Consider the following 22448-nt stretch of genomic DNA (forward strand, 5'->3'; position numbering starts at 1 on the left):
TATATATACTGTGTGACCCTTGGTTGAAAAGAAGTGATTTACATGTCAATGTGTGTGTTGGTCTGTTGGTGAATGGCAAGGCCTCAGGGGGGGAGGATAGGTGTGTCTGCTTAATGAGTGCTCCCTTGTCTGCCAGCCACAGATGCCGGCAAAACGCCAAGCACAGCCCCAAAGCCCACAGAACGCTAAAGAAGAGGCTGGAGCAGCGGCTGAAGCCGTTCTTGGCTCCTGCCGGCTCATAGAGGGAAGGCCCCTCCTCTCCGGGTGGCCAGAGGCGCTTCTCTTCCAGGATGTATCCTGCCTTTCCGCCTTCTGTCCAGGAGGAATTCCAAAATGCCCTCCATTTGGAGCATGGCTAAGAAGCATGGATTTATAGTTACAGGACTGTTTTTAGCTATAGTTTGGTCGTGGCCGACATTTTCTTGGATGTCCTTCATCCACTTTGGCAAGCCTTTGGCATGGGTGCTAGAGGTAGCGCACAAGGCCCTTTCTGAGGGCAGGGGGAGGAGGAGGCCTTCCTACCCCCTGGATGTCCCGTCCCCCCGGAAGCATCCCCCATCCTTTGTACTGGGTGGCACCCGGTGCGGGAACACCTGAGTTTGGGCACTGGGCCTTTAAAAGGTTTGCCATCACTGTCCTACATTTTGCAGTGCCTTGTCCTCCTTTGCATTGGGCCACCCTGCGTGTTGGCAATTTGATCCTTCAAGTCTGACTTTGCTTACACTTAGGAATTCGAACCACATACACACACCCTTGAAGGTGGGTTTCAGCCACGTAATGTCCAGTGTCAGTGTTGCCGGGGTTCAGCGCGTGAGGCCTTTTAAGCCACATTCCTGTCAAAGTTCACTCTTTCTGAGTTGTCCTTATAGCTATGCTTTTAAAAGTAATTTCATTTTCAGTGGTATGCTTGTGATGTTTTGTCATGGTTTTGTACTTGTGCTGATGTGTTTTTCCCCCTCCTGATTGTAGTAGGAGAAAACCGGACTATGAATAGTAAGCTGTGCTTACATCTGCGAGTGGCTGCTCATCATGTCTGAGAACGATCCCCCCACAGAAGCTGGTGTCCCTCTTTCGCACCTTGGGCTCCAGTCTGGCTGCAGGATGGTGCTTAATACCTTCCAGGAATCAGAGACTGCTCGGCCTTTTACCCCACAACTGCCTCTTACCCCAGTCTTGAACATAACTTCAGGTTTTGCGAACCTCAGCACATTGGCAGGGTAAATATATTTTGAGAGAGTTGATTGGGTTGGAAAACACTATTTATCAACATTAAACAAACTATTATCATCATCATTGATCATTTTACTTATACCTTGGCTTTTCCCCAAACTGGGTGGACCAGTTGGTTATACCTGGGAGGCTTGTGTGTAATGTGAGTTTGGAGGCATGATAAGAAAAGGGCTAACGATTCAAATATGTCCTGGCACATTCCCACTGGTGTGTTGGGAGATGAAATGGTCTCAGATGAGATGACTAATCCAGGTTCTCTTCATCCCTTGTGGTCTCTTCCAACTATGATTCTATGATCCCTATAGGCAGGGTGACCAAAAGAGGTCAAAGCCCTGCAGAATGTAGGACAATCAAGAAAAATGTAGGGCATTATAAAATAAAAGCTAAAAATACTCATATAAAATGGCTGCCAGATATAATCTAAGATGGTTGTGAAGTGACCATTCTTTCTAGAAGGAAATGGAACAGAAGTTATGTAGCTAGTGCAGCCAAAACATCTCAGTTTTCTATTTAATTATTTCTACTGATTGTATTTAATTACTTCTACTGATTAAATACAGTATATAAATACACTATTGCTTGTTTATTTATTGTTTTATGTCCCACCTTTCCTTCTATGAATTCAAGCTGACCTATGTGGCTCCTTTAATCCTCACTTTGTATCTTCACAGTAGGTTAAGTGAGCAAGATGAGAGGGTGACTGACAAAGCTTGCTCAATGAGTCTCATGATTCAGTGGAAATGAGATCCACAGTCTCCCAAATCCAGGTCCAGCACTCTCATACCTACAGCTCTGGATTTTTAGAAGCTACGCTTTCTTTCATGCATGCTTGTCACTTTATTCTTGCAGGGATACTCCAAGACGGTGCCTAGACCTGTCCAATCTCAGTAATGAGGAAGAGGAAATTGTCTTCAACTTCAGCGAGTCCTCAAGAACATTGGAAACTGGTAATAACCACTGCCAGAAGCACAGTTTGATTCTGTCTTCTTCTGCTGTTTTGTCATTTGAACAACAAATCTGTAATATATTTCCTTGTCACCACTCTTGTCAGCCAGCTCACTTTTTCCATCCCATATGTTTCTTCTTTGTTCGGGTTAGTTAAACTGAGACTAAAATTGGTTTGGATCCAGTTTGGCTTTAATGTGGATCAAGTAATCTTAAAATCAAGTGGTCTCTCTTATCTCTTCTGTAGAACACCTCCTACTTTAAACTGGTATTTTACAGTCAGGCTGAGAGAGAGTGTGGAAGCTCTAGCACTACATGCAGTTATAAGTCTAGTAGTCTTTGTCCTGCCCTGATGACCTCCTGTTTTGGTTGTTATGAAATGATGAAACAGATAAGCAACTATAAATAGCCTGGGATAGCCATTCCCAATCCAGCACTTTCCAGGTGGTTTAATATATGTATGCGTTACTGTGAGCTAGTGTGGGGGTAAGGGTTTAAGCACTGGACTATGACTATGGGGACCAGAGTTTGAATCCCTACTCAGGCATGGAAATCCACTGGGTTACCTTGGGCAAGTCACACTCTCATCCTCAGAAGAAGTCAAAGGCAAAACCCCTCTGAACAAATCTTGCCAAGAAAACCCTGTGATAGCCTTGCTTTAATGTTGCCATAAATTGAAAATGACTTGGAGGCACATGACAACATGAGTTACGATAGTTTCATCACTTCTCAGTCCTGGTAATGTGACTTTCCACAAGAACCAGAGCCTCCTTTTCCATTTAGAGAGTCAATATTGTAAAAATCCAATTTCAGCCAGATAGTGCATTTTATGGGGTTTGCAACTTGATGGTTTTTTATAATCCACCAGTAAAGAGTTTGCGGAGGTATTTGAAATACTTCAGGTTAGATTAGTGTGCCGCCAATAACCTTTCTTTTTGTTGCTCTGAATAGTCTCTTTATTGCTCAGCCTTTACCTGGTTTCTTCATGCAGTAGATAATAATAATAATAATAATAATAATAATAAATTTTTATTTGTGTTTCCCCGCCTCTCCCGATGGATCGAAGCTGGGTTACAGGCTACTAAAATCAGAATACATACAACAATCTTATAAAATATGAAGAATAAATATAACATCAAAAGCTTATCAAACCATCAGACATCCAGGGGCAAGGGCAAAAGAATATCGTTGTCAGACAGGCAGATTGGTTATCACTCCTTGTGGGGGAAAGCTTGGTGAAAGAGCATGGTTTTAAGTCTCTTTTTAAATGTTTCCAAGGGGGTCGCGAGATGGAGCTCATCAGGAAGACTATTCCACAACCTCGGGGCCATTATTGTAAAGGCCTTTTGAGATGAGGAAACATATTTGGAAGATGGTGTTTCCAATAAATTCTTACCAGATGTTCTAAATGTGCGGGGCACATCATATGGGGAGATGCGGTCCCTCAAGTAACTCAGGCCCAAGCCATGTAGGGCTTTATAGGTGATAACCAACACCTTGTACAGTGGTACCTCGGGATACGAAATACCCAGGTTACGAAATTTCCGGGATACGAAAAAATCCCATTGGAAATAATTGTTCCGGGTTACGAATGTATTTTCGGGTTACGAAAAAATTTTTTGGTGCTTTTCGGCGCTTTTTCGCACGAAACGCGGCTTTTCCCCATTAGCGCCTATGGCAATTCGGCTTACGAAGGCTTTTCGGGTTACGAAAGCGGCCGCGGAACGAATTAATTTCGTAACCCGAGGGAGCAGTGTATTGTGCCCGGAATCAAATGGGCAACCAGTGAAGATCTTTCAACTTAGGTGTTATATGGTCAAACCTAGATGCACTGCTGACCAATCTGGCTGCCATATTTTGTACTAACTGAAGCTTCCGGACTTGGTACAAGGGTAGCCCCATGTAGAGCGCATTACAGAAATCTAGACTAGAGGTTACCAGAGCATGTACCACTGTTTCAAGGTCCCTTTGGCCCAGGTAGGGTCACAGTTGGCGTATCAACCGAAGTTGATAGCAAGCACTTCTGGCCGTCACATCTACTAGAGATGTCAACTGCAGGGACGAGTCCAGAAGTACTCCTAAACGGCAAACTTTGTTCCTTAGGGGAAGTGTGACCCCGTCCAGGACAGGTTGATAAATTTCCTTCCCCGGACCTGGGGAACCTATCACAAGTACTTCCGTTTTCTCTGGATTCAGGCTGAGTTTGTTTTCCCTCATCCAGCCCATTACCGACTCCAGACAGGCATTCAGGGGAGAGACGCCATCCTTAGTCACTGCATCAGTCGGAGTCACAGAGAAGCATATTTGGGTGTCATCAGTGTACTGATAACACCATGCCCCGTGTCTCCAGATGATCTCTCCCAGCAGTTTCATGTAAATGTTAAACAAAGTGGGGAACAAAATAGCTCCCAGAGGGATGCCAGATGTCAGCTCCCTCTTGGAGGAGCAAATGTCCCCCAACTGCACCATCTGGAATTTGCTCGAGAGATAGAATTGGAACCACTGAAGCGCAGTGCCCCCGATACCTAATTTCCTCAGGCGTTCCAGAAGGATGCCGTTGTCAATGGTATCGAAAGCTGCTGAGATGTCCAAGAGCACCAACAAGGTCACACTGCCCTGGTCGATGCCCAGACGGAGATCATAAACTGGTATCTTCCAAATGTTTTGGACTTCAGCATCATCCAATCTGGTCAACAGCCAGAGATATGAGGTATAGTTCAAAACATCTGAAGGACACCAAATTGTCCCATTAGATATTTGTAAACATAGGAATTTTTCTGGCATTCATCCCATCCCATATTTTACTCCTGACTCCTTCTTTAGTTACTTCTTTAGTTACTTTGCTAACTTCTTTCTCTGACCTGTTCTAGATCAGAAGGGCTCAGTAGAACTTCAGGATCAATTGTAAGTTCTGCCTACATATTTTTACACCATATTATGGTTCCATATATATCACACGAATATATGTTATTTTGCTCGTCAGAGGTTTTAGCTAAAAATACTATGGACATCACTTTGACAATACAGTTCTTCTTTGCCAAGATGCATGCAATGCCAGCCTAGCTGGGGTGGATAACAATGGCCCTCCAGCTTTTGTTTGTTTGTTTGTTTGTTTAATATAGCTCCCATCTCTAGCCATGATAGCCAGTGGTGAAGGATTATGGGAGCTGCAGTCCAAGCATATCTGAAAGGTCACAATTGCCCACCCATGATACTGAGGGCTTGGTTTTTGCTAACCTAGTCATCATGGGAGTAGTATGTATTAGATTTAGTTTCATTTGTTATCTTTTTGCCAACTTGAGATAGTGGAAATATGAAACCCAAGTGGTTTTTGTTTTTATATTTATTTGTCTCCCACCTTTCTTCCAAAATTGGGACTCAAGCTGGTTTACAAGTTTAAAAAATATATAGCTAATAACATACCAAAAAGTGAACATTTGAATAGGATTAATCTTTTGACAATATTAAAATTATTTAAAAGTATGCTTAAAATGATAAAATACCATTCAAAGAGAAAAGGCTATTTAAATAGTTCAGGCTAAAACAAACAAGCTGTTGGCTTGTGTTTACAGGAAGTCCACAAAAGGTGTAATTCGTCTGTTGATACATTTGAAATTGATACATTTGAAAGTGGCTGGTCAATGGATTTCTAGGTCTTCTAGCACTTTTTTGAACAAAGCCAAGGTACTCTGGCTCAATTCTTTCTTGTGTAAAATGGATGCAGGTGGGGATATTTTCTGTCTAAAAAATGTAGTCTTCCCAGTGCACCTACAGCAGTTGCTAGGAGGACAAAAGGCCACCGAGGCTCTCTGAGTGGTTATCTTTTTCCCCCTTCCAGCAGAGGCTCAAGAAGGCAGTGTGTGCCGCTGCTCCAGGTGAGTATATTTTGAGTTTGCTGGAATTTCTGTATCTACTAATTGTGCTTTTATCCTATTTGTAAGCAATTGTTTTCTCCCAATAAATTCAAAGAGAGAGGCTTTGCCCTGAGTGTTGCAAGCTTAAAAGACAATAAACACAAGGGGAAAGAAGAAAAGTGGAAGGAGGGAGGAGGAGGAGGAGAGGGAGATGGTTCTTTGAAGCCAGAACAAGGTGGTGAGGTAGGAGCAAGTACCTAAGATGCATTTCAAGTCGATCTTCCCTTCTGGTGATCTTATTTGAACACCTGTTAGAGGCTTGGTTTCCTTTCGCTGGCAGATGGGGCCAAATCTATTTCAGCTTATTTCTTCAGCCCCAGAGCTACAGGTGTTGGAACTCATATCTCTAGACATTGGATGTGGCCAAGTAGACTTATTGTTATTGTTGTTATTATCATCATCATCATCATCATCATCATCATTATTATTATTATTATACCTTATTTCTATATCGCTGTAAATGTACACAGTGTTTTACATAAAATAATCAAATCAATAAAAATATAAAACCTGCCAATGGCATACAATCTACAAAATACATATAAACAATAGGTAGTAATATAAAATAGAATTAGTTAAAAAGACTTGTACACTTGTGAGGAATTACAGTATCTACCACAAAGTATAGGAATGGATGCCAGCTTGAAATGCTTTGAAAGGGAATTGGAAAAATCCATGGAAGATGGGGCTCTGAGTGGCTACTAGTCATGATGTAATTATCACAAGTACTAGAAGCAGTATGCCTCTGTATATCAGTTGCTTGAGAGCACAAAGAGAAGCGCTATTGTACACATGTCCTTCTTGTAGGCTTCCTGTAAGCAAAACGTGACCATTGTGTGAAAAGAAAGTGTTCCACTTCTGTGGGAGAGACAGGATATAAGTATTAATAAATGAATGCTGGACTGGAGAGGCCTTCTTCTCATGGTGTTCCTGGGATGGCATTCAGTCACCTTACAGGTGTCTGAGAGCCAGCATGGTGTAGTGGCTTGAGTGTGGAACTAGGACACTGGCAGGCTGGGTTTCAAACCTCCACTTAGTCATTGTGGACTTGAGCAGTTCAAACTCTCTAAACCTTAGAGGAAGGTAATGGCAAATTACTTCTGAATTAATCTTGTCAGGAAGATGGCAAGACGGCGGTGATAAGGTTGCATTAAAGGACATACCAGCAGCAACTTGTGAAGATACACAGATGCCAGACAGGCCATGAGATCTTGAGTCATGGGACTTCGAATACCAGTTGTTGCTATTCTAGGGTTCATTATTTATATGTGTAGAAAACATGTTTACATTTTACCCTTGGCACTTCAGTCCCAGGTATTATGCAGCACCCCAGGCACGCCACGTGGTATTCACTGTGTGACCAGAGAGATCAGTAGTCCTTCCGTAAATAAGGAAAATGTGAGTATCAGTGGCTGCAGGAGACTTTTTCTTCATAGGTATAAGCTGTAGGCCAGGTGATGGGCAGGCAGAGTGAGGTCTTTCCTGTGCAGGCCCAAAGGCTGCAGAATATAGGCACTTCTTCCCTGTTTCATGGCAGTTATGCTTGCTCCCAGCTCAGAGGGCAAATTGTAGCTTTCCAGATCATGTTGAACTACAGTTCCCTGCAGCCCTAGCTAGCATAAGTAAGAGTGTGATGTGATCGATGATTGGATTTGCATTGTCCATAACATCTGGAAGAGAACAACTTGCCCACCACTGCCCCAGTTCCTTCCTGAATATTCCCTGTGTTTTGACTCCAAAGTTAGGGCCAATTCTCAGCACTACAGATTTCCTCTTTTGTTTATATCCTCCTAGGAAGATAGGCTGTTTAAACATCCTGGATGGCACATGCCTAGGTCCCTGCTGTTCCGGAAAAGACTAACAGACTCACAGCTGGCCTGCAACAATGCAATGCTGGTGAGTTAATATGACTTACTAGCTGATCTAAAATAACTACCGTATGCTTGAAAATATTGACTATATTGGCCTACTTTAGGTGTTCTGTGTTTTTCCCTCATGTGCCAGGGACTAGCACTATGGGCCCAAACAGACAGGCCAAAATAAAGCTGCTTCGGGTCTCTTTGGAGGTATGCTCTTTAAATGACACACGCATCTTAAGAGGCCAGAAGTTGCGCCAAAGCTGCACTACAGTCCTTAGGAAAGGCGTGTGGCTTTGGCACGGCTTTCAGCCTCTTCAGACTCATGCATCATTTAAAGAGCCTACCTCCAAAGAGACCCGAAGCAACTTTATTTTGGCCTGTTTGTTTGGGCCCTATATTTGTGCCTATTAGCTACAACTGTTTCTTTCTTATCTAGAAACTCTTTGCACTTATGTATGGAAATCAGTGGGTTCTGAGGTTGCAAATTTCCCCTTTTCTACAAATATTTTAAAATATTTTCCAGGAATATTTGCCTTGTGGGCACTTTACTTAAGTAGCATGATGTCTTTAGGGATTAACGAAGATGAGATCCTAAGTTGGGACTCTTGTCCCAAGTTTAACATTTAGCAGTGATGAATGCAGTGATGGTGGATGCCTCAGGCCATTCCTTCCATGTGTGCCTTGTCAAGTTTCAGGTGCCGGCCATTCTAGTTGTACTAAAGAGGTATAGATCAGGAAGATAATACATTCATTCCCATTTGCACACAGATACATTTTGAGTTACCTTAACTAAGGTGAATTATACATACAAGGCTACACAAGGAACAGGCAGAATATTAATACAGTGTAAATGTACTGTATATCACAGAGCAGGTGCTGTATAGTACTCTGTGTGTTGAACCAGGACTCTGTGAGAACAGGTCCAAACTCTCACTCAGCCATGGAAACCCACTGGATGGCCTTGGGCAGGTTTTAGAGGAAAGCAGAGGTGAACCTCCTCTGAATAAATCTGATCAATAAAACCTTAAAATATGGCCGGTATTAAGTTAGAGTCAACTTGAAGGCACATAATAACAGGAAGAAATTCATGTCAACTATTCAGATCAGAGATAAGCAACTTTCTTTGTTGGGGATCAGATTCCCTCTGGGATAATCTGTCAGAGGGTCACAGCTGAGCAGTTTGCTGGAAAAGGGACACGGTGCTTTTGGTGACTTACAGATGGCTTTTCAAATTCGTTGAAAGACAGCTGCTCGCCCCAGCTTAAAATAATTCTAACTGTACCAAAAACTATTACAAGAGGCTAATCATGTACACAGCCACAGATGTGTAATCTATGTATTCTAGAAAAATAAAATGTGTACTGTCCAGCCTGCAAAACAGTGGATGGCTACCTGTGAGTTTTTTCTTCTTGAAGGAAGCAGGGGATCTAGAGATGAGAGACTTTGGCAGTCCAATTGCTACAGTGGCACCATCAAGAGTTCCAGAGAGCCTGGATAGCTTTCCAGAGATCTTCCCCAATGATCAGGGAGAGGCAGAGGTGAGAAGTGAATGAGGGGGGTGCCTTTTAGGCATTTGTGCTGATCAGGGAACCTGTGGGGCGAAGCAAATTGGCGGTTTGGAGCAGCTCCCAATTGGCCTGGGATTGCAGTGACTGTACAGCCCACTCTAAAAGCAGGCCACTGCCATGATCCCAAATTAGCAGCCAGCAGGAACCTTCTTTCTGTGCGCTTTTTCCTTATGCAACTTCGGAGCGGCTTCCAGATGATCTGGTGGCATGCGTCATCTGCATGCCATGCCCCTGAAACAGCCAGAAGCCGCTCTTTTTGGCCCATCTGTTTTGGGCCTGAGAAAATGGAGGAGTGGGTCTTACCAGTAATGGATAACACCAAAGCCATTATACAGCAGTTTGAGATCTTTTCCTGTTCCAAAGCTGTAAATATGAATGCCAAAAACAGAGAGCTTTTCATAGGATATCACTGGCTGTGTACAATAGGAATGACTGAGTGCCATGTAATTCTGCACTGGGAAGTAATTAAAGTGCAGAAGACTTCTTGGTTGTGTTCTGCTGAAAAGCATAGGTTGAAATTGTCCAAACACTGGCAGTAATCTAACTTTCACATTGAACCACTGAATTTTCTTCAAATCTTACCGTAGCTATCCTTGACCACGCTAGTTGGGTCAGACTAGAATTCCCATTATCCAGGTAGTATTGTTAGCTGGAGTGGTAGAGTAGTAGTTCAGCATAGCTAGAGGTGGCTGGGCTTTGGAAAGTTTACCTAAGAGATTACTTAGTTTTGGGTTGTGATGGATATCCCCTTTCACTCCAACTTCTTCAGTTGTTTTGCTAAAACCTAAATACAATTCATTTTCAGCAGCTATAATTTCCCCAAAGATTCAACCACTTATATAAAATACACCAAGAAGTTTAAAATATGAAAAATATCACATCTGGAAGTTCTTTACAGGTTCTCAGTAAGTGTTGTTCCAGCTCTATAGGGTTATTTAGTGGCTTCACTGGTAGTGAAGAAGAATCCGCACATTACTTTGCTAGCATAGGTCTTCTAGTGAATCATGAAGAATTGGAACTCCAGCTGAGGCCCTAGCAGCAGGTAACTGACGTCTTAGCAGTGTGGGTAATTTGGGCCCTCTAGATTTTGTTAGACTGAAGCTCCCTACATTTCCTCTTGTTAACTAAGATGTCTAGGTGTACTGGGGTGCAGATTCCAACATCTGGGGGACCACAATGTGCCCCATCCTCTCCTAGAAAATAGATTGTGTGAGCTATTTCTATTTCTGTTCTGCTAGATCAAAGTCACACCTTTAATTAGTGACCCCCCCCCCCAATCTAGCAAGTTCCTTATCTGAACTACTAATTATTGATCATTGCTCAATACTAACTATTGATCATTGATCTCCAGAACTGAACCACTTGAGAAACTTTTTAAATACTCCAAAGGCTGCCACAAAGAAGAGGGTACAAGTTTATTCTCATCTGTCTTTGACAGCATAATGAGGACTAATGAAGTTAACTTATAAGAGAGTAGATTTCAATTGAACATTAGAAGGAACTTCTTGACAATGAGAGCATTTTGGAAATGGAATCAATTGGCTACAGAGATGGTGGGATTTCCTTCTCTGGATGTCTTCAGAAAGAGACTGGATGGCGGCTTATTGGGATGCTCTAGGTGGAGATACTGCGTTGAGCCGGGAGGTTGGACTTCATGACCCAAAGAGTCCCTTCCAGCTTTATGATTTCATGAAATGTATCCCTCCAGTGGCAAGATGGGTATATGTGAATTTCTGTGGGGGGGATTTTCTCATGCCTTCTGTGTATGTCAACGCTAATGAAGTACTGTAGTTCTGTTGGAGTGTGCTGGATGGAAGATATAATCCATGATGCAGAAACTGCCACTTCCCAATCCCTGCTTGTGTGCATATTTTTCTTTCCGGTCAAGGGCATCCTGGGAGAACAGTGGGTTTTGGAACCTGGGAACCTTTGGAATTCATGGTTTCCACCATTGTTCTCCATAATGCCTTTTCCTGCTCCTTTTCCATTGCCAATATAGCACCATTTGCAGTACCTCTGTTTCAGCAGAGTTTCATGCCAGTATACCAATGGCATAGGTTGCACTTCCACAACATCCTACAATCTTTTGCAGGGCAGCTTCCAATGCTGTAAAATCCCAGTCTAAATTATTTGTTTGTCAGGTTTAAAATGCAGAGGTAGTAGTTTTGTACATAAAATAAATTTCAAGCAGTGAAATTAAAAGGAAGGGTGAAATAATTATGGTTCTTCAATTCTGTTAATGAATGGAATTGTAGTCTCTATGGAAGAAAGGATTTCAGAAAGTGTAGTTTGTCATGCCTGCTGTATGTGCGGACATTCCTTCTTCCACACAACTGTTAAAGGAACCCTGCACTTTCTTGAATTCAGCTGAGGTACTTGGGTTCTGTATTTTTTATTCTGTGCTTCTTCCTCAGAAGCCTCTCACTGGGCATCTCTCCAGCATGGCTTCCTTATTATCTGGACCCCTCCTTACCCAGGACATCAATATTAGTGAGGCAAGTACAAACTCATATTTGGTACTTAGAAAATTCATTTGCTTGTGACAAGTGAGATTCCTTCAAGTGACCCAGTATAAAACTCCTATAATTTAGGAGGGAAATGACTAACTATTATGACCTACTGAAACCTTTTGTGGACTAACTTAAAAGGTTGTTGAGGAGGTGCTGCTGCTGTTGAACCCTTCTGGGATCAAGGAATTTGGGGCTCATTCACATTACAAAAAAAATCGGTTTTGAAACCGATTCAATCACGTGAAGTTCCTACTCACCCCGAATCTCACACAAGCGAATCCGGGGCTTGCACACCCGTTCCGTGGTAAATGGCCCCTAGCGCGGGTCTTTTGAAATCGGCGCAAATACCGTTTCTTTTTAAAAACCCCGGGTCCTGGGAATGAGAACTTTGGCCTCGATCACGATCGAGGCAAATTGAGGGAGGGATTTAGGTCAGAGGGTGGGCAAAGGGCAAGGCATTTCCTCCCCTCATCGGAGGGGAGGGGGAGGAGGAAAGAGCCCTGGGCAGAAGGGAGTAAGGGAAGGCATTCTTTAGGAGCCTCTTTTCCCTGCATCCCCTGCCCAAAGCCCTCTGTCGCTGGGCATTCCTTCCCTTGCAGGAGGATGAACGGAGCTCATGTCAGGCAAACCCCCCCCCTTTTCAAATGCAAACAATTTCTATTCCAGAATGTATGTTTCATTTTTAACAATTTTTTTTGAGCGCACATGCGCATGGTTTCTATTCCAGAGGCAGATGGAGCCAGGCTTGCACTTGCTTTCTGCAGAGGGAGAAGCTACAAATGTTGCAAACAATCAATGTTACATTTTTACCAATTTTCTTGAGCGAACATGCGAATGATTTGCCTTCTTGAGCAGATACAGCAAGGGAAGCAAAGGGAAAGCAAATGTTGCTTTTAAAAGCAAAAAAAAAAAAAAAAAAGCATGGCAATCCCATCCTTTGCCTGGGACAGGGGCAGATCTGACCCAAAAGCCCACAGGTTTATTAAAAAAGAGAGAGAGAGAGAGGCATCTCTCTCCCTGCTTCAGCCGCTGAAACCCCTGTGCCTGGCTCTTTAAAAAGGGAGGACACTTCCCCCGATGCCCTGCAAACGTCACCATGACGATAGCTTGATTGGCAGCGGCCAATCTACAGAATGCATTCGATTTCTGTCAAAATGCATTCGATTTCAATTTGTAGTGGGCACTTGCTAACGCAGCGATTCGGGGGAGGGGCATCCGGATCATCCCAGTTCCCTCCATGTCTTTTACCCCAGTATGAATGGGGCCTTGGGATGCATAGCACAGGAGAATATCTAGCTGAAGATCAGCAACTTCAGGGACTTCTTGATGCCTGCCCCTAGCCCCTGGAGTTCTCTTCCCAGGATTGACCCCTGTTCTGTGATGCTTCCATCAGCAGGCAAGGGTGTACTTTTTTTTGGTTTCGATTCAAATAAGGTATTGAAAAATGATTGTTTTAAAAGAGGACTTTTAATAACATGCTGCACTAGTGATGGGTTTTTTAAAAACAGTTTTAAAACTGTTTTTATTTTTAATTGCATGTTTGAAATAGTTGATTTTAATGTTTTTGTTTTAATGTTGATCTTTTTATGTTTTAACTGCATTGTGTCTGTTTTTAGTTCCTAAGCTGCTTCAAGTTCTAGGAAAAGGCAGGATATAAATTAAGATGATGGTGGTGTGGTGGTTCAGTGGGTCCAAGGCCCAGTCTTCCTTTGAACCTGCCAGGGGCTGCACCCTCCTTCCTTTGTTGCCAGCATTAGGAAGCAAAAGCAACCAGAACCAGTTGTTGTTGTTTTATTTTAAATTCTTTAATAGCAATAGCAAGTACATTTCTATACCACTTACTGGTATACTAAGGGAAAGATGCCAGGCTGAGTTGGCTCGGAGTCCCTGGCTGGTATTGAACTCATAACCTTGTGATTTGTGAGTGAGTGGCTGCAGTACAGGCATTTAATCACTGCACCACCACGGCTCCTTTAAAACAAGGTGTATGCCTTGTTTAATTGGAGAGTCATACTTCCAGCAGCAGGTTCCTCCTTCAAACAAAGGATTTTTTAAAAAAAACAACAACATACTATCTAACACTTTGATGGCCAAAATAAGGGAGGGGCATGTGGAAAACAGGGTCCACAAACTAGAATTCTGATGGGACTGGTTTTCCATTCAAACTACAAGACCTGTGAAGCCTTGTAAACTAGGTGAAAGACTTGTGATAGTTTTCTTGTCTGGATTCTCCTATACTTCTTTCTTTTCCTGGTTGCACCTTACTCTGAGCAGGTCTCAGTGAACAAGAGCCGCCTCTTCCGATCGCCATCACTGCCGGAAAAACTGAACAGACTCATGCTGAAGAGGGCAATAAAGGTCCAAGATGATCAAATGGTTGCCAAGGTGAAATGGAAGAGAAGCCCAATCCAAGAAGAGACAGATGGGGTAAGATATTATATGAGAGCTTCCACTTATCCCCACCAGTGCCACCAATGTCTGGACTTCCTCCTATGTCATCAGTGTAGCTATTAATGGTGAGGACCTCTTGGATGCTGTAGTTGTTTCTATGTGAGACTTTATTCATCTTATATCCCCACTGTGGCAAAAGTAGAATGGCAGTCTCATGTGCTGCCTTGGGAGGTATTGAAAGCACATGTCATGTACTGGCTAACTTCAGATCAGAAACACAATATTCAGCAGAGTCAGAAAGCTTTATTCAGAAAATTGAGTTGATCACACCATAACGGTGTTGTCAGGACTAAAGCAATTTCAGTTACACAGCACAGAGCAATTTAAAGTCACAGGCCTGCATATCATCCATCTACAAACCAAAACATTCTGCCTTCCCTGAACTTCTTCCCTTCCAATCTTTCACCAGTTGTGTACACCTTCCATCATTCAATATTACAAAGCATATAACAATCAAGCATGGCAGGACCTATGATTCTGACAGCACAGTTGGCAGGCTGATGTCCCTCTCTTCCATTCAGTGTTTTTTCTTCCCTTGTCTACACAAGTTGGTTTGCCGGTGACTGATGTGCTTCCACATTTTTGATGACTTGATTGCCTTTTTTATAGATCATGTTTTTGAAGAAGACCGCCTCCCTTTCAGACATTGAAATTGTCAAAGCACTTGATCAAGACTACAGCTTCAGGCAGCTGATTGGTGATTTCTCCAATGTAGGTTTCTTCTAGCTTCTGTTGCCTTCAAGGGTAGATAGTGGAGAGAGAGTGGGTTTGCCTATCACTGCAAAGCCTGCCCAGCTGTATGCAGCTGGATATAGAAAGCCTCTCCTCTAAACTGTTAGAATAGTACTAAGCAGCATAGAATTCCTACTGTTTTTAATTTCTGTGTTTAAGAGCTGGGGCAGGCATGTTGATAGATGACTAGCCCATATGAGAAGCCATTCATAACCAATGTGTGTAGATGGATTTTCAATTAATAGTTTTGCTCATGTGAATATGTTAACCACACCAGTACAGTAAACAGACACCCCATTTAGGGAGATCATATTAGCATGAAGAAAATGCACCAAAACTGATTGGGGAACTGCTCCCTTAATACTGGGGCATATTGATCTCCTCTCAGGTAGCTCAGTTGCAAGAGGCTACCTATGTTCAGCCCAGGCCTGTGCCAATGAACATCAGTGGCTATTGAACCAGAAGGCCATGCTAGAGTTTGTAATGAAGTTTATCTAAAATCAAAATAGTTCTTATGTGAAGTTGAAAGCTTTCATGGCCGGCATCCATAGTTTTTTGTGGGTTTTTCATTCTCTGAAGATGCCAGCTACAGATGCTGGCGAAACGTCAGGAAGAAACTCTTCTAAAACATAGCCCCCAAACCACACACAAAACTAAAAATAGTTCTTACTTGCTTTCTCCTAGCCTGCCAAGTTGTTTTCTGCAGACTATGTCAGCTGTTCTGTACTCTGTTCATGTAGTTATGTTTCTTGAGGGAGATGCTCATTCATCTTTCCATTTTCAAACACAGTTTGAATTTTGCTGCATGTTCAGTTATTAGTTCCAAATATCATAGAATCAGAGTTGGAAGAGACCCCAAGAGCCGTCCAGTCCAACTCCCTGACATGCAGGAATACACAATCAAAGCACCCCTGATAGATGACCATCTAGCCTCCATTTAAAAATCTACAAATAAAGAGAGACTGCCACATTCTGAGGGAGCATGATCCACTGTGAAACAGCTGTTACTGCCTTTGAAGTGTCTTTGACTTTAACTCCCACAAGGCGCTTAACGTTAGTTGTGGTGGGTGAACTTGATGGGAGTCCTCTAACTCTTCGCTATTCTATTAATGGGATGTTGGTTTTTAGACTAAAATGTTTTATTCTACTATTTCTAACTTTCTGCCTTGTAACCTTTATGCAGTGGAGCATAAAGATACTGAAGCACAGGGGAACATTTCTGGACAGAAAGTCAAAAATATATGTTCGGTATTGCTGCAGAAAGGACTTGCAGCTCAAACTTTCATGCGTTTATTCAGAAATAATCATTTCTTCGTCAGAAATAATCCAGGAAGAATATTCCTCATGTAAATGAACATTAGAAAGAACTAGTGACAGTGAGAATGGTTCAACAATGGAGCCAATTGTCTGGAGAGATGGCGGGGTCTTTAGATGTCTTCAAAAAGACACTGGACAGCTGGATCTGGTGGAGATGCTTTTGGTGGATTTTCTCCATTTAGCAAAGGATTGGAATTGATACTTGTGGGGCCCCTTCCAAATCTTTGATTGTATGAAAAGCATTTAGGATTACAGCCTTAGTTTTATAATTTATCTATCTGAAGCTCAAAAGAGTGGTAGCAGGCCTCTGGAACTGTTGCAGAGCCAGAAATGGAATATGGTTGTGTCTCTTTAGGTATATTCACTGCCAACAATATCAGGAAGGCATCAGGACCTGAGATACATCACTTCTGAGACTGTGAGCCATCACACCTGCTGTGTTTGTTCATTTGTTCATTCTCTCTCTCTCTCTCTCTCTCTCTCTCTCTCTCTCTCTCTCTCTTTTTCCCTTCCTCCCTCCCCCTCTCTCCTTCCCTCTGTCTTCATTGTTCTACACATCTGTTCTTTTTCCTCCACATCACCCAAACTCTGTCTCTTCACCACTTTGCATTGCTACCACTTGCTTCTGTGAAAGTCCCAGAAGCCACACTACAGGTCACTCTGTTGTTCCCATCTCCGAGGCCTGTGTTTAATGAACCATTATGCACCATCTAACTGTTACAGTCCACCTTTAGTCTTGCCAGCAAATTTGGACTTCGGTTTTTGGTGGGCAACCATATACTGACAGGAAAAAGAGCCACCAATAGTTGTACTGCTTCCTTTTTTTCCTCCTACCCTCTTTTTAAGTAGCCCATATGTGATTGTTCACTCCTCCCACATTGCCAGTCATTTTATCCACACAGCAGATATCTGAAGCAGACAAAGCTGATTAGTTTAACAGGGGTGATTTTCTGCTGTTTTTATAGATGGCTGCTCTGATTTATGATCAGTTCCAAAGCCTCATAGAGAAGTTCTTCATCATTGATTGTCGTTACCCCTATGAGTACCATGGGGGGCATATCAAGGTAAGATATTCCTGTGTTGAGCAAATCCTGTTCAAGGCCAGAACTCATTTTTGGGAGTGATATGAGAGCTGTTAGTCCTACATTTTACTGAATTTTTCCATTGTCTCCTATTCATAGGGGGCTTTCAATATCCACAGGCAAGATGACCTATTTGATTTTTTTCTGAAGAAACCTCTTCTCCCCTCAGTACCACAAAAGCGCCTCATCCTTGTCTTCCACTGTGAATATTCTTCTGAGAGGGGACCCAAGATGTGAGTGTGGGTCCCAGTAAGCACTGGAGGTGATACTGCATGAGAGGAGGTGAAGAGATGATTTGGGAGAACATTTGCTATGTAGGATAACTTCTTCATGACTTCTTGCTTACTGTCTTTGTCTTGCTCCTGCTCAAAGGTGTCGCTATTTGAGGGAGGAAGACCGAGCCATGAATGAATATCCAGCACTTCACTACCCTGAACTTTATGTCCTTCAGGGTGGCTACAAGGACTTCTTCCTAGCACACAAGGTAACAACAAGACTCCTGACTTTAGGGCTTATCTTATCTTTCTATTATTTTGGTGCTTCCAGCAGATATCAGAAGAATAATCCTAATATTTTCTATTCTTTTGTATTCTGTTGGCAGAGTATTTTACCCTGTCTTCTAGCTCAAAACATTAACAGAGTGCTTTACAGCAATAGCTAAAAACAAATAAATAACAAAACAGCATTCTAAGTTGTATCAATAAAGCCTGAATTTAGCTTCAGTTGTTATTACCGTATATACTCGACTATAAGTCGAAAAATTTATGCCCCAAAATGAACTCCAAAATCCTGGGTAGACTTATGGAAGGGTCAATGAGTTAATGCTAATAAATTTTGTGAAAGAAGAAGTGCCCACCTTCCTCTGTAGCCTTGTAACGGCTCCCTGTTTGAAGCCCGGCGCCGGCTCTCCTCTCCTCCTCTCTAACTCTGTGTGTGTGTGTGTGTGTGTCTGTTTCCCAGGCTCTCAGCCTTCCTGCGGAGCCAGACCTAACAAGCTGCTGCTGAGAGAAGGAACACAAAGAAAGTATGCCCAGGCTTGTACCCCGTTTTGCCTGGAAGTCCTGGGGGTGAGAAGAAGAAGAGAGAGAAAGCCCTGTCCTCTATTTCTGAAAGCCATGAGTCTTGGGAGTTCTGGGGGTGAGAAGGAGAGAGAGAGAAAGCCCTGTCCTCTATTTCTGAAAGCTATGAGCCTTGGGAGTTCTGGGGGTGAAAAGCAGAGAGAGAGAAAGCCCTGTCCTCCATTTCTGCAAGCTGTGAGCCTTGGGAGTCCTGGGGATGACAAGCAGAGAGACAGTGGGGTCTGTCCTCCTTTTCGCAAGCCATGTGCCTTGGAGATGCTTTTGGTAAGGGGAAGAGTGTGTGTGTGCGCATGCTGAGGTTTGTTTCCTCTTTTCCATGCTGAGACTGATGCTTGGGAGAGGTCCAGAGAGTGAGATACAGGGAGGGAAGTGGTGCTTTGTTCCCCCCCCCCTTTAGATCTTTTGTAACATCCTCCAGTGTTTGCCCCTCGACTTATCCACGGGTCATATCAAAATCCATGATTTTGGGTCCAAAAACTGCCCCCGACTGATACATGAAGTCGACTTATACATGAGTATATACGGTAGTTTAAAAGCTTGGTCAATTAATTTGGAACTTCATATGCATTAAATTTGGCTGTAGGCAGAGGATAGAGGCATATTCCCTCCATTGGTGAGACATCACTACAGAATAGACCCTGTCTGTAGTTACCTAAAGACCATTCATCAAGATGATCGTGCTGGCCAATTGGCGGTAATAAAGTTATTATTATTATCAAGATGATTACTCAAAGGAGACTTCATTTCAAAGCCTTAAAGCCAAAAAGCCTTCTTTTAGAGCTATGTATATAGCTAAAAATATTGTCTCTAAATATTTCAAGAGGTCCAAGAAATCTGCTTCAGTAGTTCAAATGTAGGCATTAGTGATCTAGTTCCCAAGCCCCTGAAAGAGAAGTAAAATAGAAAGGCTTTGGGAGGATTACCGTAAGAAGCAGTCAGAGTCAGACTTATACAGCAGCAGTCAGTCCTCAGATACCCTGATCCAGAGTATAGAGGGCCCCTTTGACTTGTATCTGAAACCACATGGGAAGCAGGTAACAGCGTATTAAAACTGTTGAGAAATGTTCCATGTGACAAATCCTGGTTACATTTTTTTGAATACTGTAAGCTGAAATTCCTGAGTAGACTTTAAATACTGTACAATCATATGCAGAATACATGCTCCATAATTTAACCTGGAACTTTGACATTTGTGCTCCTGTGTCAGTGTTGCAGACAGACTGTTGGACTTTATTTTTCTCTTACTAAATACTGGTCACTAAGTAAACTTTTTTTTTTAAAGTCTTTCCCATTATGATTCTGCCAGCTGTTATTGGTGGGAATCAAACCTTAGAAAAGTAACTCTTAGAAGCTCTGCTTAGGATGTAGCTGAGTAAACTACTATAATAGTGCAATAGTACTATGTGGGAAACATGTGCATAAATAATTTTGGACAACTGAAAATTATGTAGTATACCTGAAATACTGGAGATGCAACATTTGCAGAAGAATAGCGTGTGCTTTCTTATGCATCCTATGAGGGTATTGGACAAAGACTAGGAAGACCCAGGGTCTAATCCTCACTCTGGATTACTTTGGACTGGCCATGCTCTCTCAACCTGACCTACCTGACAGGTCATTGTGAAGATTAAAAGAGGAGAGAAGTATGCATTCCCCCATGAGCAGCTTAGGGGAAAGTAGGATATAACTCTAAAGCATTTCTTCTGCAGAGTTCGTCATGGTTGGAAACAGAACAGGAAAGTAGAGGAAAGGATAATGTGCAGGTAGAGGTCAGTGTTGGGTAACTATTTGGAACATGGGTGCAGGAAGAGCAAGGGAGATCCACATTACAGCATGGATTTTTTTTTCATCTGTTCAGGTCCTGTTTCTTGTGTTTTCAGTGCCTTTTTGGATTTTTAAAAATGTAATTTTTTTAATGAATTCACTAGAAATTACATACAGGGCTGGCTTATCTGTATAGGTGAACTAGCCAGCCACCTAGGCTGGGAAAATTTAGGGGCGGCTTGGTGGCTTTTTTGTATAATTTTTTGCATAATTAAACAATATTAAAGTGAAAACCCATTACAGCAAGCAACATAAAAGCAAGCTACCATATGACAATTTCTTTGTACAATGGCCAAAACATAAATGTGTGCCCCCCTGTGTCCGTGGTACGGTCACATGTACATCATCCACCTTCCACATGCACCTTGAATGTAACCTCAAGGTCAACAGCCCCCTTTCCTCTCGCTGCCCACCTGCCTTACCCTTGGTGCCACAACACAGAATCCAGTTGCCAGTTGTCTTGAGTTTACTGTTTACAACAAACAAACTAGTCTGTTTTCGTGTTTTGCATTTTTGGTAGTGATCATGCAATAGTGTTTCAGTGTTTGTTTTTGATTTTGAATGTTTGCCTAGTACGTTTAATACTGTGTTGCATTCTTATGACAAGCTTTAAACTAAGTAAAGAGGAAGTTTTAGTTGTTTAGGTGAGTATTCTATTTATTATTACATTGTCCTAGGGGATCGGGGGGCGCCCAGCCGCCCCGTATCCTATGTCTTTTGTCATTACATAATAAGAAACCAGAAAAAGAATGTTTTTCTATAAAAGGCAATAAATTAGGCTACAGAGACAATACAAGCAGAATAAAAAAGCCTTTAACCTGTAAATTGTCTTTTTGACTAATTCTCAGTACTATGACAAAAGATTGGAACCTAAGTTTTATGTCATGTTTAGCTTTAACAAATGAAACAGCTGAAATGAAGGGCTGAAAATAATTATGAGGGGTGACGGGGGTGCCAAAATATTTCTCACCTAGGATGGCCAAATACCTAGAGCCAGCTCTGATTACATATATAACAAATCATGTATTTTCAAGCTTTCCCCTTTCTTTTCAGGATCTGTGTGACCCCCAGAGCTACTGTCCCATGCACCACCAGGACTTCAAAGCAGAGTTGCTCAAGTTTCGGGTCAAAAGCAAGACATGGGCAGGAACAAGGAAGCGGAAGGATTATATTGCTCATCTCATGAAGCTGTGAAGTCAAAGGTAGTAGATTACCCTTTAAAGGACTCTTTCTATGTAAAGGAAAAGACCAAAGTCTTTGTAATAAACTGTGCTGCTCAGAAACTAGAAAAGTGAGTGTGGCAGGAGGAATGGGCCCAGCAGTAGAGACAGGGAGAAGAGCTTGGGAACATTAAAAATCTCTTGCTGCCATAGACTTTATTTGGGCAAGAACTGGGTCCAAATGCAAAGCTTTATACTGAAAGGAACCATTGATCTCTGTGGAAAAAAGGCCTTCTTCACAGGGGTTGGCTAACACCTGTATGGTCTCTTCAACCTCAGTTGTTGATAGCAGCTAAACTATTCTGTAATCCAAAGTACTAAAGTAGATGCTAATGAGAAACTACAGATTTTTAATGTCACTTCAAGTTTTTCCATTTAGTTGTCTGATTCTAATAGAATAATAAACTATTCTGGAATAGAATGACTGTTGCTCATTTATGAATATATTGATTTTTGGGCAATATAGCAGCCATAGTATTATGGTTTTTGGAATACAGTATCCCCTAGATTAAAACATGTGTCAGTAATAAAATAGGGAAAACATTCTCTTCCTAGGGGAAAATAGGAGCACTGAGGAATTTATTTCAAAAATGTCCCACAGAAATCATGCAGTTTCCATTAATTTCCTGGCAATATACATTTGCATGTGATATGTTATAAAAGATTCCTCTGATACCTAGTGAAATCTATACTACCACATACTGCAGTCCAATTGCT

The 22448-nt window shown here is 42.3% G+C and overlaps 1 protein-coding gene across 16 annotated transcripts in view; it reads left to right on the plus strand.

Annotated features, from left to right (window-relative positions):
* Nucleotides 1-22448, plus strand: part of CDC25C (cell division cycle 25C) — a 33409-nt gene that overhangs the window by 4519 nt on the left and 6442 nt on the right. For 6 of the 16 annotated variants that reach the window (XM_042451435.1, XM_042451437.1, XM_042451436.1 and 3 more), the window contains 15 exons: nucleotides 970-1217; nucleotides 2080-2177; nucleotides 5046-5079; nucleotides 6014-6050; nucleotides 7398-7487; nucleotides 7884-7985; nucleotides 9364-9486; nucleotides 11931-12011; nucleotides 14301-14453; nucleotides 15087-15188; nucleotides 16882-16944; nucleotides 17492-17590; nucleotides 17708-17841; nucleotides 17981-18092; nucleotides 21565-22152. In XM_042451435.1, coding sequence (XP_042307369.1) covers nucleotides 1030-1217; nucleotides 2080-2177; nucleotides 5046-5079; nucleotides 6014-6050; nucleotides 7398-7487; nucleotides 7884-7985; nucleotides 9364-9486; nucleotides 11931-12011; nucleotides 14301-14453; nucleotides 15087-15188; nucleotides 16882-16944; nucleotides 17492-17590; nucleotides 17708-17841; nucleotides 17981-18092; nucleotides 21565-21705 — 1557 coding nt within the window. In that variant the 5' untranslated portion in view covers nucleotides 970-1029 and the 3' untranslated portion in view covers nucleotides 21706-22152. Of the gene's footprint in view, nucleotides 1-22; nucleotides 1218-2079; nucleotides 2178-5045; nucleotides 5080-6013; nucleotides 6051-7397; nucleotides 7488-7883; nucleotides 7986-9363; nucleotides 9487-11930; nucleotides 12012-14300; nucleotides 14454-15086; nucleotides 15189-16881; nucleotides 16945-17491; nucleotides 17591-17707; nucleotides 17891-17980; nucleotides 18093-21564; nucleotides 22153-22448 lie in introns of those variants that run through there. The other 10 variants (XM_042451440.1, XM_042451441.1, XR_006102125.1 and 7 more) reach the window with 9 other exon arrangements.

This window comes from Sceloporus undulatus, chromosome 2 (genome assembly GCF_019175285.1).
Source record: "Sceloporus undulatus isolate JIND9_A2432 ecotype Alabama chromosome 2, SceUnd_v1.1, whole genome shotgun sequence".
NCBI lineage: Eukaryota > Metazoa > Chordata > Lepidosauria > Squamata > Phrynosomatidae > Sceloporus > Sceloporus undulatus.